Source organism: Rhinoderma darwinii, chromosome 4 (assembly GCF_050947455.1).
Source record: "Rhinoderma darwinii isolate aRhiDar2 chromosome 4, aRhiDar2.hap1, whole genome shotgun sequence".
Classification (NCBI taxonomy): domain Eukaryota; kingdom Metazoa; phylum Chordata; class Amphibia; order Anura; family Rhinodermatidae; genus Rhinoderma; species Rhinoderma darwinii.
In genome coordinates, this window is record NC_134690.1 from 339,610,227 (window position 1) to 339,625,573 (window position 15,347).

A 15,347-nucleotide genomic window follows, 5' to 3' on the forward strand; every position below is an offset into this window, starting at 1 on the left:
TTTTGTGCTGCAAAGTAAATGTTTTCTCATCCTATGATCTTGCTGTGGAAGCCAATGCACTCTGGCAGAACTCTAGGGAACTTTGCACAAATCAGTATGCACACTATATTAAAACAGATTTTTCATTGCTTTATTGCCGATCTTCATGTAATGTCCAAGTTTTTGTGGCATCAGAGTAACGAACAGATAACATAATGTATGTTTTTAATTAATAAAGTTTTGGTAGAGATTTTGTTAGGCATATACTACTTTCCTAAAAGTTTACCTACATACATCAGTTCTATGGAGACATCTTCTGGTCAGTACTGAAAAAGCTTATGAAAGAGATACATGTTCTATAACTACAGATATCAGAGGACTACCGTTAAAATGTATGTATTATCTATGCATTGTATGGACATGGAATGCATATTCTTTTAACTCTATTATACTGGAAGTTACATTTTTATGTTGTTTTACTATTATACATTTACTCACAAACAATTAGTAAACTACTAGTGTGTGTTGCATCCTTATATTTTAAAAAAACAACATGAGGAAAAAGGAAATCCTTTCCTTACCATATATAACCATCTATATGGCTACAGGAGTGTGTCCTGCTGAGCAATGTGCATGGAGTGACTTATGTTTTAGATATGTGATTGGTTAATAATTGGCCACCAAAATATGAAGGACTGTTTAACAACATAATGTATGAAAATATGTATGACAAGTGAGTAGAGCCTGTTTCCATATATAATAGTTACATATTCCGTATGTGAGATGCTAGTACCTAAATACAACCTACACCTAGAAGGTCACTAGAGTTACCTGACATTCCTTCAGGCTGTTCTGGACTGACGCCTGATCACCAATGCTTTGTTGCTTCTGCAACTTCTTTTCTTGCTTCTCATACCAAGATTTCAGAGTCTGCACATTGTTTTTGTATTCTGTCCATGACTCTAATAATCGCTCAAGCATCTGAATCTATTAACAAAAAAAAGGTTAAAATGTAAAGATAAACAGAGAAAGTGAAAAGTCACCTATATGTATAAAATGATGTGATGCACACTGCTGTGCTACACTTTGTGTATTCTATGCGTGCCATAGAAGTCTGGATTTCTTTTAATTTTCTGACAGTAGACAACAGTAGGGGGTTGCAATGGCATCTAGAACCCTGTTACCCAACGCTCAGTCAAAGCTTTAGTGAGCAGGTATGACTTAGCAGGGTGCCATCCGTCCTGCAGCCGTACTTAAGTCCTATAGTTTCCCTGAGGCTGGGATTTCACGTTGCGGTTTGAAATAAATTTTTTTGCCGCAAATCGCAGCAAAACTGTGACATTGTAATATCCCAGCCTTAATGGAGCAACTAAGAGACCCCTTGTGAAACAATTACCTTTTCTGTTATTAAGCCTTGCAGGATCTGCCATCTCCTGTTCATAGTCCCCAGCTTTTCAGCAAAATCTGTTTTGTCGCTTCTTTTACTTTCCACATCCTGACTACTGATTTGAAGCACAGACTGGTTCACAAAATCCACTGTTAGCTGCTTGCAGTTTATATCAATCTTAAACCCCTGAAACGAAAGAATTACATGTCAAATTCTATAAAATGTATACATACAAGTCATTTCTATACTTTAAGGCTACCCACTACCGCAGATTTCACCCCTTCTACATTGAAAAGGGTGAAATCTGCTGTGAGCATTCGCAACAGATTGAGCATGCTAGTAAATGGGGTTTTACAAAACCTCATTTACACATGGTGGAAAAAACATCTGCGCAGATTTTAAGACATGCTTTAAAATTTTAAAATACACTATGGGTCGCTGCAGATCTCGGCTACATATATCACCCTTTGCAATGCAAGGGTGAAATCCACAGCAAATCTACGGCAACATCCATTCAATAGGTTAATTTTTTCATTTTTCATATTTTACAAGAAGCTATTTTATTTAATTGACACCAGTCTAGATTGTGAATATTCCAATCTATATAATAAAAAATAAACAACAGTCAAACATTTGACAATATTCAGAGTAGTTTGTATATAAAAGAACATGCTGTGTATATATATTTAACACTGGGCAGTACACAGCTTTTCTCAGGCATCACCTTATATTTCAAAAGATATTCATGAATGGCTTCACAGCCCACGACATTCCGGATATTCTCTTCATCCTCCTTGATAACATTTTCCATCAGAGAGATCCAAGTCATGACTTCAATGATCGCATGCCTTGAAGGAAGCTTGTCCATTTGTAGCTGCCATATAAAATATAAAGTAAGTGCATTCTTCATCCACATCCCAGTCATTCAGTAAAGGAGGAATATCTGTTACTATGAACTCCAAAAAGACCCTATGCTCCACTGATATCTACTTTATAGCCACACAATGTACATTGATAAAAGACTATGAGAAAAGTAAATTATTATTAAGTAATTACCAGGTAATTATATTCACTTATTTCTCTTTTATCAGATGTCCAGTTGGGGACTATTTATTTTCTAGTGTTGGCTTCCTTTATATTTCTGTTTCCCTTGGACAGAGCTTTCATCTGTGACTACAGCTTAGTTACATTGCCTAGAAAGAGTCTGCGGTGGTCTGAAATCAACATTCTATATGTCCCTCCACATACGGCTTTTCTTTATGGCAGACGTATGCAGGTGTATAGGCATACAGTTGAATATGTCTGTCTAAAGGTTCAGTGGTATTATTACAAACCCTCAGGTTGGTTATAAACACCAAATGTGGTGCAAATTTAGCTTCAGAGGGATCCTAGAGATCCACCTTTAATGCTTGGTCTATGTTGGTTTCTATTTGGTCCTAGTAAAGATAATAACAAAAAAGGAATGTGGTGGGGGATGTTGGAGCAATACAAGCTTGAGTGCAATGCTTGTAACCTGTCGTATTCAGTGTCTTAGGACAATACATATTGTATGTATGGACCTGGCTATGATATGTCATGTAACAAGAAAAGCATGGTTTATGTGGCAGAAAATTATCCTTATTTGCACACTAAGGAAAACCTGGATGTCGGGAGATTGGCTCAGGTCCATAGGATGATCATGTCAATGTAAATGACAATTACATATTATTTTTTTATCAAGAATAGTTCCAGCCTACCTGATGAAGTTTCTCTTGTACTACTGGGATGTGCGTGAGGAGCTCTGTCCATTGGTTATCTATTTGTGCAAGTTCTGAACGGAGTGACGCTGTATCCACTTTCTTCAGTCGAAGCAACTGATTTCCAGTGCTCAAGACGGAGGATTTTAATGAGGATTTGGCATCAACTTCTTTGGAGAATTCCTATAATTAAAGCATGGCAAAAAACAAATAAACGATGCATTCTATGGAAAATAGTTTCTGAATGCTCTATCCCACTCAGAAATGTTTCTGCACTAATAACTATTGGTAAGATTTTAGAATGAAATAACATAAAATAACTAAACACTTGCTGATTCATTGAAGCAACTTTGTAGTTTTAGTCAAATTGGCAATTAACTTCTTATGTGAGGGTCAACAGAATATCATTTAGAGCAATTCGATTTGAAAGATAAGCCTGGCACTACCATACATTATTCGGGTGAGCTTATATTTAGACTACAGAAACAGTATGAAAGAGGGGAGTGATTGATACCTTTCCTCCAACCACCTCGATAAATATTCATTCCTTATTCCTGGCATCTAGTGGAATAGTTGTATTCTAATTTTCGAAACAATATGTATAGAACAAGATCATTTAGCATACATACCAAGAAAGCATTTAGGTGATCCCTGACAGTCTCCAATTCTTGGGGGACAGTGACAGATTGTTCAGTCCAAAAGTCCAGCCTATCCATTGCAGAACGCAACCAGTGAAGAAGCTCGGCAGACTCATTTTTATATCTGAAAGGAGTAATGTATCTAAATAAGCTTTATGTATATGTATATGTATATATATATATATATATATATATATATATATATATATATATATATATTAGAGTGGAAACTTATATTTAACGTGTAACTTTACTTATAACTATCAGTGAACTGGGACCCCCAAAGAATGCACACCCATAGCTTTAAGGAGTGCACCGTCCTAGCTTTTAGCTTGGAAGTATCTATACCTACAATATATACTAACGTAAGTTTCACTGACTTCAATAAAACAGTACTGCACATGCAGTAGTAATTGTGCAGCATAGTATTAAGATAATAAACAAAGTTTGTATTTCACATGAAATAACAATTCTGGAGCATTTTTTTACACGTTGTGTTGTGCCGTTCCTCTGTTATTCTTCTGAAGGAGTGCGTCCCTTCACAATCTAACGCTGTCCAATTAGCGCTGTCAGACTGAGTAGGGACATTTTATATTTACCAGGAAAATGGTAACACCCAGTTCACAATGTATTACTAAATTTGCAGGAGGAATAACAGAGGAACAGCATAAAACAGAGTTTACGCAAAGGTGCTCCAACCTTGTTATTTGATGGGAAATAAAAGTTTTTACTAAAACAGACATGTCAGGAGAGCTGTCAGGTCCCCTTTAAACCTCCACTGGGAAAAGTAAGAAGTATAAGCTATACATTTCTAATCATATAATAGAGGAACTATTACAGTAATTATTCATATTTAATTAAGTTATTACAGTATGTCAATTTACATATCTTGTGATAGATGATACTTAAAATATAAAACACTTAAATACAAGCCTTTTAAGTTTTGTAAAGGTGCAATCTTCTTACTACAAGATCTTGATTTACACATGTGACCTAATCGATAAATAATTATTTTTTTATTTGTTAGCACCTTGTCCAGCTCTTAAGTATGTTCTCAAATCGATTCAGTTCTTTAGACACTTTACTGGTGTTATTCAGCCACTGTTCACCCAACTGACTCAATAATCCTTCCAGTTCTGGACAGTTGACGGACATTAGAAGCCGTTTTCCATCTTCCAGAACCTGGTAAAGTTTTGGCTGGTGCTCTGCTAAGCTTGACTTAAAGCACTGAAGAGAATTGGAAAGAAAAAGAGCACTTATCAGAAAAATATAATTGTCGCTAATTCTACATATTAACACTTCAGCTGAATGTATAGGGACAGATTTAGGCAGCAGTGATTTGATCTTGCTATGACCAGATACACACATCTCATGATCGAAAAAAAATACTCATGGTCAATAGCAATTTGGACAGCTTCCATTTAATGTTATTACCATTACTATCTTTTATTTATAAGGCTGGGTTCACACGAGCACATTAACGTCCGTAATGGACGGACGTATTTCGGCCGGAAGTCCCGGACTGAACTCAGTGCAGGGAGCCGGGCTCCTAGCATCATAGTTATCTACGATGCTAGGAGTCCCTGCCTCTCTGCAGGACAACTGTCCCGTACTGTAATCATGTTTTCAGTACAGGACAGTAGTTCCACGGAGAGGCAGGGACTCCTAGCGTCGTACATAACTATGATGCTAGGAGCCCGGCTCCCTGCACTTAGTTCGGTCCGGGACTTCCGGCCGAAATACGTCGTCCATTACGGACGATAATGTGCTCGTGTGAACCCAGCCTTAAGGTCCACCATATGGCTTTCTATATATGCAAAAGATTTTTTTTAACATTTTCAGAACTTTCAACCACTGTAAGACATAAACAGCTACTGCTGAAACTATAAGTGATTTTGTGGTAGTTGCAATGTTAAATCCTCCTACAGCCATCTACAATGGTATTTAAAAGAAATGAGTTAAGTCCTCATTGAAACACTAAATAACAAAGCAAACAGCAGAGGGAACAGCGGTACTGTAAATGTTCATACTCTTTAGCGGAGACTATATGACGGACTACCAGGGATTCTGTGTGCTGCCTTATGATGTAGTGTCGGGTGCTGTATATCGGAGTTATGGAATCACTGCTTTTCAGGGAAAACAGTCCCATAATATAGCATGCCACAATTTTTTTCTGTTACATTTTCTGTGTATGCCTGTATATGAAATTGGAAGCATATGGGGGTATAGTAAGGCCCCATGCACCTCTATGCCTGCCCTAATACGGCCCGATATGTTCGTTTTCATGAGGTCTAAGAAATAAGACAATGTACATAGTAGAAAGTATAAATGAGGGTAAGATATGGAAACATTTAGGCCAAGTTCACAAATATTATATAAATGTGGATGAGATTTTGAAAAATGCTGTCTATTGTGTTTTTGTGGGTTTTGTTTCCCAATTGGCTTCTATAGAGAGAAAACATTGGGTGAAAAGAAAACAATTGCGGCTTATTCATGCAGTAGCACAATATGGTTTCCATAGAGGCAATTCTAGGAGCATGTGTTGTGTTGTAGCTTTAAACTGCTCCACAACACAATCTAAACCTGGACTAAGAGCAGAAAGCCATATACCAGTATTTCTAAGAAGCCAAATGAAAAAACAGCTCTGCTACATCTTGCTTTGATGGGAAGGGAATGAATACTAAATACCTGATACAGTTCAATTCTTTCTGTTAGCCTTTCTTCAGTTTCTTCCACCAGACCCACAACAGGTATGTTACTTTCAATAGATTCCAGTTGTCTACTCAGCTTTAGATATTTGTCATCCAGTGCCATCCATGTCTACAGGAATTTTAGTTGAATAAATTGTGAGTATGGGTTACAATGTAATAGAACACACACAATAGACCCCCCCCCCCCAACCATTGTATCTACATAAATAGAATATTAATGGAAAATTCATTGCTTTCTATGAAATATTTGTGTTCATGTAACTACATGTGTATGGCATTCTGGAGAGGTCGATATCAGTATTTGGTTCATATTGGTCTCTAAGGATATGCTGCCAACCCAATGGATTTAGGTTATTAGGACACTGGCATAATTCTGGAAGGTGAAATTATACTATACTGACAGAGAGAAGTATCTTAACATCAATCATGTCCTGGCACCCCCATCACTAGTTGGGTGTATCAAAGTTTTCTTTAAAAATTCATTTGGTAATATTTATTGGATTGAAATTCTGTAATCAACGATTTTTTAAGAGCCCCTCTAATGTATCAAGTAAATATAACATAAACCATATAAATCGATATAATGAAATACAATAAATCCCTACAATGTGACCTCGGGCATTTTGACCTTAATTAATTGATGAAGAAGCATTAATGTTATAGATTTGCGGGGACCCTTTTCCAATCCTGGATTAGTCCACATTAGGGTAGCACAATATTCAGATTTCCCGTGTTTATTATTTACCAATACAATTATATCTATTTATGTTAAAAAAATGTAGGAGTGTGGAATAAATTAAGTGCATAATGACATTCTACCCAATGACATTGACTTTAATGTAGAACATGCCTTAGGACGTGTTCCCAGATGTACAGTATTTAATCTCTACAATTCAAACAAAGAAATAGGAGCTGCACGGTAAAAAATGTGGTGGGTGCTAAACCTCAAGGGATCTGGACCGAAGATCCCATCAATCAGGCCCATACAAAGTCCAAGGGATTAATTCCAAGGAAAAAAGGCGTCACTCTGGAATAATATACTTAAATTAAAATCCGGCGTTTATTCACCAAGTGTGTAGGAATTTTCAAGCCGAAAATGCCTTCAATGGGAAGGTGAAACGCCTACACACTGGGTGAGTAAACACTGTTTTTTATTATATATTATCCCGGAGTGCCGCCTTTTTCCTTGGAATTACTCCCTTGGACTTTGTATGTATTTAATCTCTATATTTTGTATTTAATCTTTATATTTTGTATTTAATCTCTACATTTTGTACTGACAACATAAAATATAATTTATAGTACCCAAATTCTCTTACCTCAAGAATATATTCCAGCTCTACACCTCTCTTGTGAGATTGTTTTAGTACTGCAGAAGCCTTTGCCATTAAGTCTGAGTGGTGCTGCGTCTCCCTGGATGAGGAATAACTGCTGATTTTCCTAAAAAGTGTTTCTGTGAGAATCATATGTGACTCCAATCCTTGGAAATACTCCTGGAGAAAGATGTGTTTAATATTTACATTGCCTTTAGTAATAACTTTCAATCCAATATTTGTCAAAATTTAATTTCATTTGCATTACTTGTTTAAAGGGGTTGTCTACTTTTTATTTTTTAATTTATGGCATAAGAAATCATAGTTTTCTTTTATACATGTATTAGAACTTCTGCTCACATACATTTCTTATAACACTGTAGTAGGTCCGTCTCTTCACTGTAGAATGGCATAGCCTACAGATTAGTCCTGTGTAATACATTCCGAGGCTAACTGATTAACTAAACATGGCGTCTCATGTGATGTCCCCCTCGAACACAAACACATCATCAAACCCATTCAGTCAGCAACAGGGATACATGACATACATCTGTAGGGGCAATGTTAGAGGACACATCCCTGAGCTAAGTGAATAGGACTAATGGTGGTATAATGATGAACAACTACTTCACTGTGCATGGCACTCTGGAGAGGTTGTACAAAATGGCTGCCTATCTCTAGAGGATGTTGTTAATAAAGTTAAATATATAAAAAAAAACGCAACACACAGAGGAGACAGGGAGAATGTAAGAGCTGCTCCTCACAGACACGATGATGAGACGGCTGTAGGTGGAAATACTTTATATTCCTAAGTAAAATACTATTAACCTGTTAGATACCTGGTCAGTACTACCTGAATGCCAGTGGTCAAATTATCTGTTGCTGGTGGGTCACATGACTGCCGCCATGTTTAGTCCATTCAGTTATCCTATTAGTGTATAACTACAGACTAATATGCGGGTTATACCATTTATTTATTTTTTGTTAGACAGAGGCTATCCTACTGGAATATAAAAGTTATGTTAGTAGAATTTCTACATATATATTTAAAACGGTTTGATTTCCTATTCTAAATAATTTCAACAAATAAAAACCAGACAACCATTTTAACTATAAAACGTACGTTTTGCAGGTTTGGTAGGTCACCAATGTAATGTACTGCCGTATGATACTTTAGGTCATATACACATACAGTACATTACTGTCAGCAGATACATGCTATATAAATGGTGTAATGGTTTCGTTGTTATTATTATTATTCTATGATAAAATGAAAATAAATTTACCTTATGTTTATCTAGCATAATGTTGACCTCATGTCTAGAAGAAACAATGCATTTCTGTCCCCCCGACATCTTCTCCTGTCCGGTCTCGATGAGATCAGCCAGGTCTTGCAGGGCTCTCTCATACTGATTCTTCAGCGCAAGATTCTGATTCAGTGCACTTCTCCTTGAGCTGATGACCATCATCAGTTCATCATACGTGTCCTGGAGACAGGCAAAACGTTACTGATCTGCACTGTTATACAGGAAGATGCCAACCTTTCGACGGCTGTAAAATGTTTAATATACTTTTGAATACACATAAAATTAGAAAAGAAAACTCCACTCTCACATACCTGAAGTTTGGATAACTCTTGCATGGATTGCTGATCCACTTGTAGTTTTTCTCCACATTTTTTCAACTCTGTAATTTCAGTATCCAATTCTTTTAAACTATCTTCAGCATGCATTATCGCCTGCGGGAGCAAAAAAAATAAATAATAAAAAAAAAATGGACATTAACTTTGGCTACACGTCTGAAAGTCTCCCAAAACTCTATACAGTGTTCTATTGATTCCCCCAGTGGGCCAATGTTCTGGCTCAGTAGTCGGCCGAAGAGATCCAGCAGAAGACAACCCAATTTGACTCATCTGTTTGAGCCCCCTTCTTCACAATAGTAGTATAGGAAACACTATATAATTCCATATATAATTCCATATAAGAGGAAACATACATTTCTCTAAATATCGCCACTATAAATATGCGCTATCGAACACTCGAGTTGTTATTCACTGCTGCCCTCGCGCATCGTCCAAAGTCAAAAGCACAACTACGCAAGCAAAGAGGACTCCTTAAAGAAAAATTCAAAAGAAACTCCCGCTTTTGCTATATTGGCAGTAATACAAAATGAACAATAAAAATATTACTAATAATAACGTTATGACATTATAAAATGTTACTTTTACAATCACGCATTTGATACTTTAGTAACCTCTTAGTTTGGCTTTGTAAACAAACTCCTTGTAATGCTATATCTATTGTAATGAACTTTTTTTCTTATTGTGATTTCCTGATTTACACTAGTTTGCTCCATTTTCAGATAGTTTCTAAACGCTTTCCGTATATCAGGTGTTCTACAAGAAATTGTCATGTTTCGGGACCTCTTAAAAGATATAGATGCAGATACAGAGCTGATTTTGTCATTTGGCAGAACTAACTGTGATATGGTTATGTAGTGGTTGGCAGCTGTAATATCATAGTAGCATAGGGGCCTGCCAGGTGGTTCCTCCAAGGGCTGCTCTGTTGTCATGACCAGCAGATGCTTCGGCTGTGGAATAGTATTGGACAGTGGGGGATATCCAGGGATGACGGCAAAGCAAAACTTTTAGCAAAATCTTGTGATATATGGGTGTGGCCTGAAGTTGAATTTTTGTTTTTTAACCATTTGCACATTAAATATGCAACCTAAAACTGTTAATACCAGTAAAGGCAGTTCTACTACACAGGGGAAATGTGGTATTACATACCGGTCATACAAATGTAATGCATGAATGGGCCAAGTCTGCCAGAACAGAAGCTGATTTTAGAGAGCGAATGTCCATTTTGGCTCATAGATTGGGCTCCTATGCACCTGACCCCCCCCCCCTGTATAACGTACATATGCCCTAAAAGGACATATGGAAAGGAATTGTCTTCATGAGACAACCACTTTAATACTTATTGTTATATTCCTGAAAATTGCCTTTGACCACTAATCCTACAGAAGATCTGTCACCTCTCCTGACATATCTATTAAAGTATACACTTGTATTCCACATGAAATAACAATTCTAGAACATATTTTCTTAGAATTCTGTGTTGTACCAATTGTCTGTTATTCCCCCCCAAAAAATTATTAATAATTTGACAATTGGGTGTTATCATTCTCCTTGTCGAAGGGGCGTGTCCCTACGCAGTCTAAGGGTATGTGCACACACACTAATTACGTCCGTAATTGACGGACGTATTTCGGCCGCAAGTACAGGACCGAACACAGTGCAGGGAGCCGGCTCCTAGCATCATACTTATGTACGACGCTAGGAGTCCCTGCCTCTCCGTGGAACTACTGTCCTGTACTGAAAACATGATTACAGTACGGGACAGTTGTCCTGCAGCGAGGCAGGGACTCCTAGCATCGTACATAAGTATGATGCTAGGAGCCCGGCTCCCTGCACTGTGTACGGTCCGGGACTTGCGGCCGAAATACGTCCGTCAATTACGGACGTAATTAGTGTGTGTGCACATACCCTTAGAATGTGAGCATTGTATGGACATACTCAATCTGTGTAGGGACACACACCCGACTGGTCTCCGCTGTCAATTTATTCATACCTTTCTAGGAGGAATAACCGAGGAAAGGCACAACGTAGTGTACTAAGAAAAGATGCTTTAGAATTGTTTTTTTAATGTATTTCTTAAGCAGACAAATCAGGAGAGGTGACAGGTCCTCTTTAAAGAGGACCTGTCACTAGGTCATATAAGTTGAACTGGTTACATGACCTGAACAGTTCTGTCTTCCGGATTCCAGCAATTTCCCCCCCCCCCCCCTCTTTCCAAAGATATGGCCCATTGTTGTGCTGGTTCCCTATAGGCTAATTTGCTGTAGTTAGCCAACAGGGTGGAGCTAGCTTCCCTGCCTCCGATGCTGAGCAATCAGTGTGAGGCAGCAGGATGGTGGTTCACGCCCTGTTGGCTAACTACAGCAAAATAGCATAGAGGAAGCCAACACAAAAGTGCAATAGTGGGCCATATCTCTAGAAAGGGGGTCCAGGAAAAAGAGAAAAACAGCAATGGAATCAGGGATATAGCGCTATTCTGGTCAGTAAACAAGTTCAACTTATATGACACAGTGACAGGTTCTATTTAAAGGCCAATTTACCTACATTTGCTTTCAGGTTGAAAACAATATACCATATTCTAGACATTTCTATGGCAGCTATTTTAGTTAATCCTTTACCAATGTTATCTATACATTAAAAAATAGTTATTTTGTACCGATCAAAATAACATATTATCAATAAATGTGTTAGCTCATAATTTTCCAAGGACATGTCACACTAAAAGCCTGTGTGAGACCCTCCAAACATTTCCATTGGTAACTCAGGTCTGAATATTACATCTTTTGAACAGCATCAGCTTTTGAATTGAAGAAAGCTGTTTTTGTAAATGTGTTACCAATACCCTGGCCATACGGACATGAACTGGTCACGTAAATGTCAGATCTAGGTAAGGATACATATGACTCATGCAATGTTATGGAATCGTATCCTATCCTATTAATGCTTTCTTGTTTTAATTTTTCTGCATCTATTTTACTTAAAACCCATTATGTAGCAGGATACAGGCCATTTTAACTGCTAGTGAAGGTGATGGTGCTGCATAAATAACTAATAATTCACAACATGAGCCCAAAATTAAGTTATGTGCTGCCCGTGGCTGTTGGGTCAGAAATACTGCACTTCATGTATATTTTCAGCAGTTATAGACGGCCCTGTGATCAGCTGATTGCTGCTGGTCCAGCTTGTAAAAGCCCCAGTGAACGCATAGTATCGTCGAGGGAGATTTACGACTGCAGGGAAAATTTAATATTACATGCTGGCCATTCAAATAGTTTTTTGTTAGTGGATCTTCACTCTTGCTAGTAGAGATGTGCAATCATCAGGACCGTAGACTATACAGTGGAGTACACTATACATGTAAGATCTAAAATTAAAAGGGTTATCCAGGTAATAAAAATTGGCCACAAATTTTTATAACCCGGATAACCCCTTTAACTAGTCCCATCAAGTCTAAGTTGCTTTTACTTTACTTTGCTGATGCAATAGCAAAGAGAAATACACCTTTCCACTAGGGCTGGCGATTATGTACTAAATCAAAATCACGATTAATTGAAAATGTAATCCCGATTACGATTAATGGATGATTATTTAGGCCACACCTCTTTTGCATGCCACACCCCCTATTTGCATGCTACGCCATTGAATTAATATTTATCCAATGAGCCTTCTGTATACTGCTGTATATAATGTACCCAGTGACACTGCCCCCACACAGTATGTTGCCCCCATAGTGCTCTCCACAGTATAATGCACCATAGCTGCCCCCACACATCATAATGCCCCCATAGCTGCTCCACATCGTATAATGCCCCCATAACGGTCCTCCACACAGTATAATACCACTATTAACTTTCCTGCACACAGTATAATGGCCCCCATAAATGCAATCCACAGTATAATGCCCACATAACTGCCCTCCACAATATAATGCCCCCATAACTGCCCTCCACACATTATGAGGCCCCATAATTGCCCCCCACAGTATAATTCCCCCATAACTGCCAAAACATAGTATAATACCCCCATAACTGACTTCCCTGCAGTTCAATGCCCCTATAGCTGCCCTCACACAGAATAATGCCCCCCATAACTGCCCTCCCCACACTATAAAGTCCCCCATAACTGCCCCATGACAATATAATGCCCCATAGCTGCTCCCACACTGTATAATGCCCCCACAGTTGCCCCCACATTCCTAATAGAACCTGATAAAAAAAATATCTGCTCTACTATTGGATTCAACTGTATCTGCGTCCTGAAGATGCAGAAACGGTTTAAATCGGGAAAAAATTATTGATAAATCCGAAATTCACAAGATGACGTCGATTAATTGCGCTGAATTTTGGTTTTGTTTTTTTTTTACGATTAATTGCCCAGCCCTACTTTCCACTTCTGCTTCCTTCCTCCGTTTTGCAATTCCCTATACTGTATATTTAAAATTTAGCAATTTCTTACACTGTATATTTTCAATCTGCAAATTGGAACACTAAAGTCAGTGCAAATGTCAGGAATCTTTGGGCAGAGCATTTGTATATACAGTGAAGGAAATAAGTATTTGATCCCTTGCTGATTTTGTAAGTTTGCCCACTGTCAAAGACATGAACAGTCTAGAATTTTTAGGCTAGGTTAATTTTACCAGTGAGAGATAGATTAAATAAAATAAAAAACAGAAAATCACATAGTCAAAATTATATATATTTATTTGCATTGTGCACAGAGAAATAAGTATTTGATCCCTTTGGCAAACAAGACAATACTTGGTGCCAAAACCCTTGTTGGCAAGCACAGCAGTCAGACGTTTTTTGTAGTTGATGATGAGGTTTGCACACATGTTAGATGGAATTTTGGCCCACTCCACTTTGCAGATCATCCGTAAATCATTAAGATTTCGAGGCTGTCGCTTGGCAACTCGGATCTTCAGCTCCCTCCATAAGTTTTCGATGGGATTAAGGTCTGGAGACTGGCTAGGCCACTCCATGACCTTAATGTGCTTCTTTTTGAGCCACTCCTTTGTTGCCTTGGCTGTATGTTTCGGATCATTGTCGTGCTGGAAGACCCAGCCAAGAGCCATTTTTAATGTCCTGGTGGAGGGAAGGAGGTTGTCACTCAGGATTTGACGGTACATGGCTCCATCCATTCTCCCATTGATGCGGTGAAGTAGTCCTGTGCACTTAGCAGAGAAACACCCCCAAAACATAATGTTTCCACCTCCATGCTTGACAGTGGGGACGGTGTTCTTTGGGTCATAGGCAGCATTTCTCTTCCTCCAAACACGGCGAGTTGAGTTAATGCCAAAGAGCTCAATTTTAGTCTCATCTGACCACAGCACCTTCTCCCAATCACTCTCAGAATCATCCAGATGTTCATTTGCAAACTTCAGATGGGCCTGTACATGTGCCTTCTTGAGCAGGGGGACCTTGCGGGCACTGCAGGATTTTAATCCATTACGGCGTAGTGTGTTACCAATGGTTTTCTTGGTGACTGTGGCCCCAGCTGCCTTGAAATCATTAACAAGTTACCCCCGTGTCGTTTTCGGCTGAGCTCTCACCTTCCTCAGGATCAAGGATACCCCACGAGGTGAGATTTTCCATGGAGCCCCAGATCAATGTCGATTGACAGTCATTTTGTATGTCTTCCATTTTTTTACTACTGCACCAACAGTTGTCTCCTTCTCACCCAGCGTCTTACTTATGGTTTTGTAGCCCATTCCAGCCTTGTGCAGGTCTATGATCTTGTCCCTGACATCTTTAGAAAGCTCTTTGGTCTTGTCCATGTTGTAGAGGTTAGAGTCAGACTGATTAATTGAGTCTGTGGACAGGAGTCTTTTATACAGGTGACCATTTAAGACAGCTGTCTTTAATGCAGGCACCAAGTTGATTTGGAGTGTGTAACTGGTCTGGAGGAGGCTGAACTCTTAATGGTTGGTAGGGGATCAAATACGTAT

General features: G+C 38.4%; 1 protein-coding gene across 8 annotated transcripts in view; it reads right to left on the reverse strand.

Annotated features, from left to right (window-relative positions):
* Positions 1-15,347, reverse strand: part of SYNE1 (spectrin repeat containing nuclear envelope protein 1) — a 498,487-nt gene that overhangs the window by 93,383 nt on the left and 389,757 nt on the right. For all 8 annotated transcript variants that reach the window (XM_075862881.1, XM_075862877.1, XM_075862879.1 and 5 more), the window contains 10 exons: positions 9,383-9,502; positions 9,051-9,251; positions 7,771-7,944; positions 6,429-6,560; positions 4,771-4,967; positions 3,732-3,864; positions 3,103-3,285; positions 2,091-2,240; positions 1,376-1,552; positions 811-966 (listed from right to left, as the gene is read on the reverse strand). In XM_075862881.1, the coding sequence (XP_075718996.1) occupies positions 811-966; positions 1,376-1,552; positions 2,091-2,240; positions 3,103-3,285; positions 3,732-3,864; positions 4,771-4,967; positions 6,429-6,560; positions 7,771-7,944; positions 9,051-9,251; positions 9,383-9,502 (1,623 nt within the window). The remainder of the gene's footprint in view (positions 1-810; positions 967-1,375; positions 1,553-2,090; positions 2,241-3,102; positions 3,286-3,731; positions 3,865-4,770; positions 4,968-6,428; positions 6,561-7,770; positions 7,945-9,050; positions 9,252-9,382; positions 9,503-15,347) is intronic.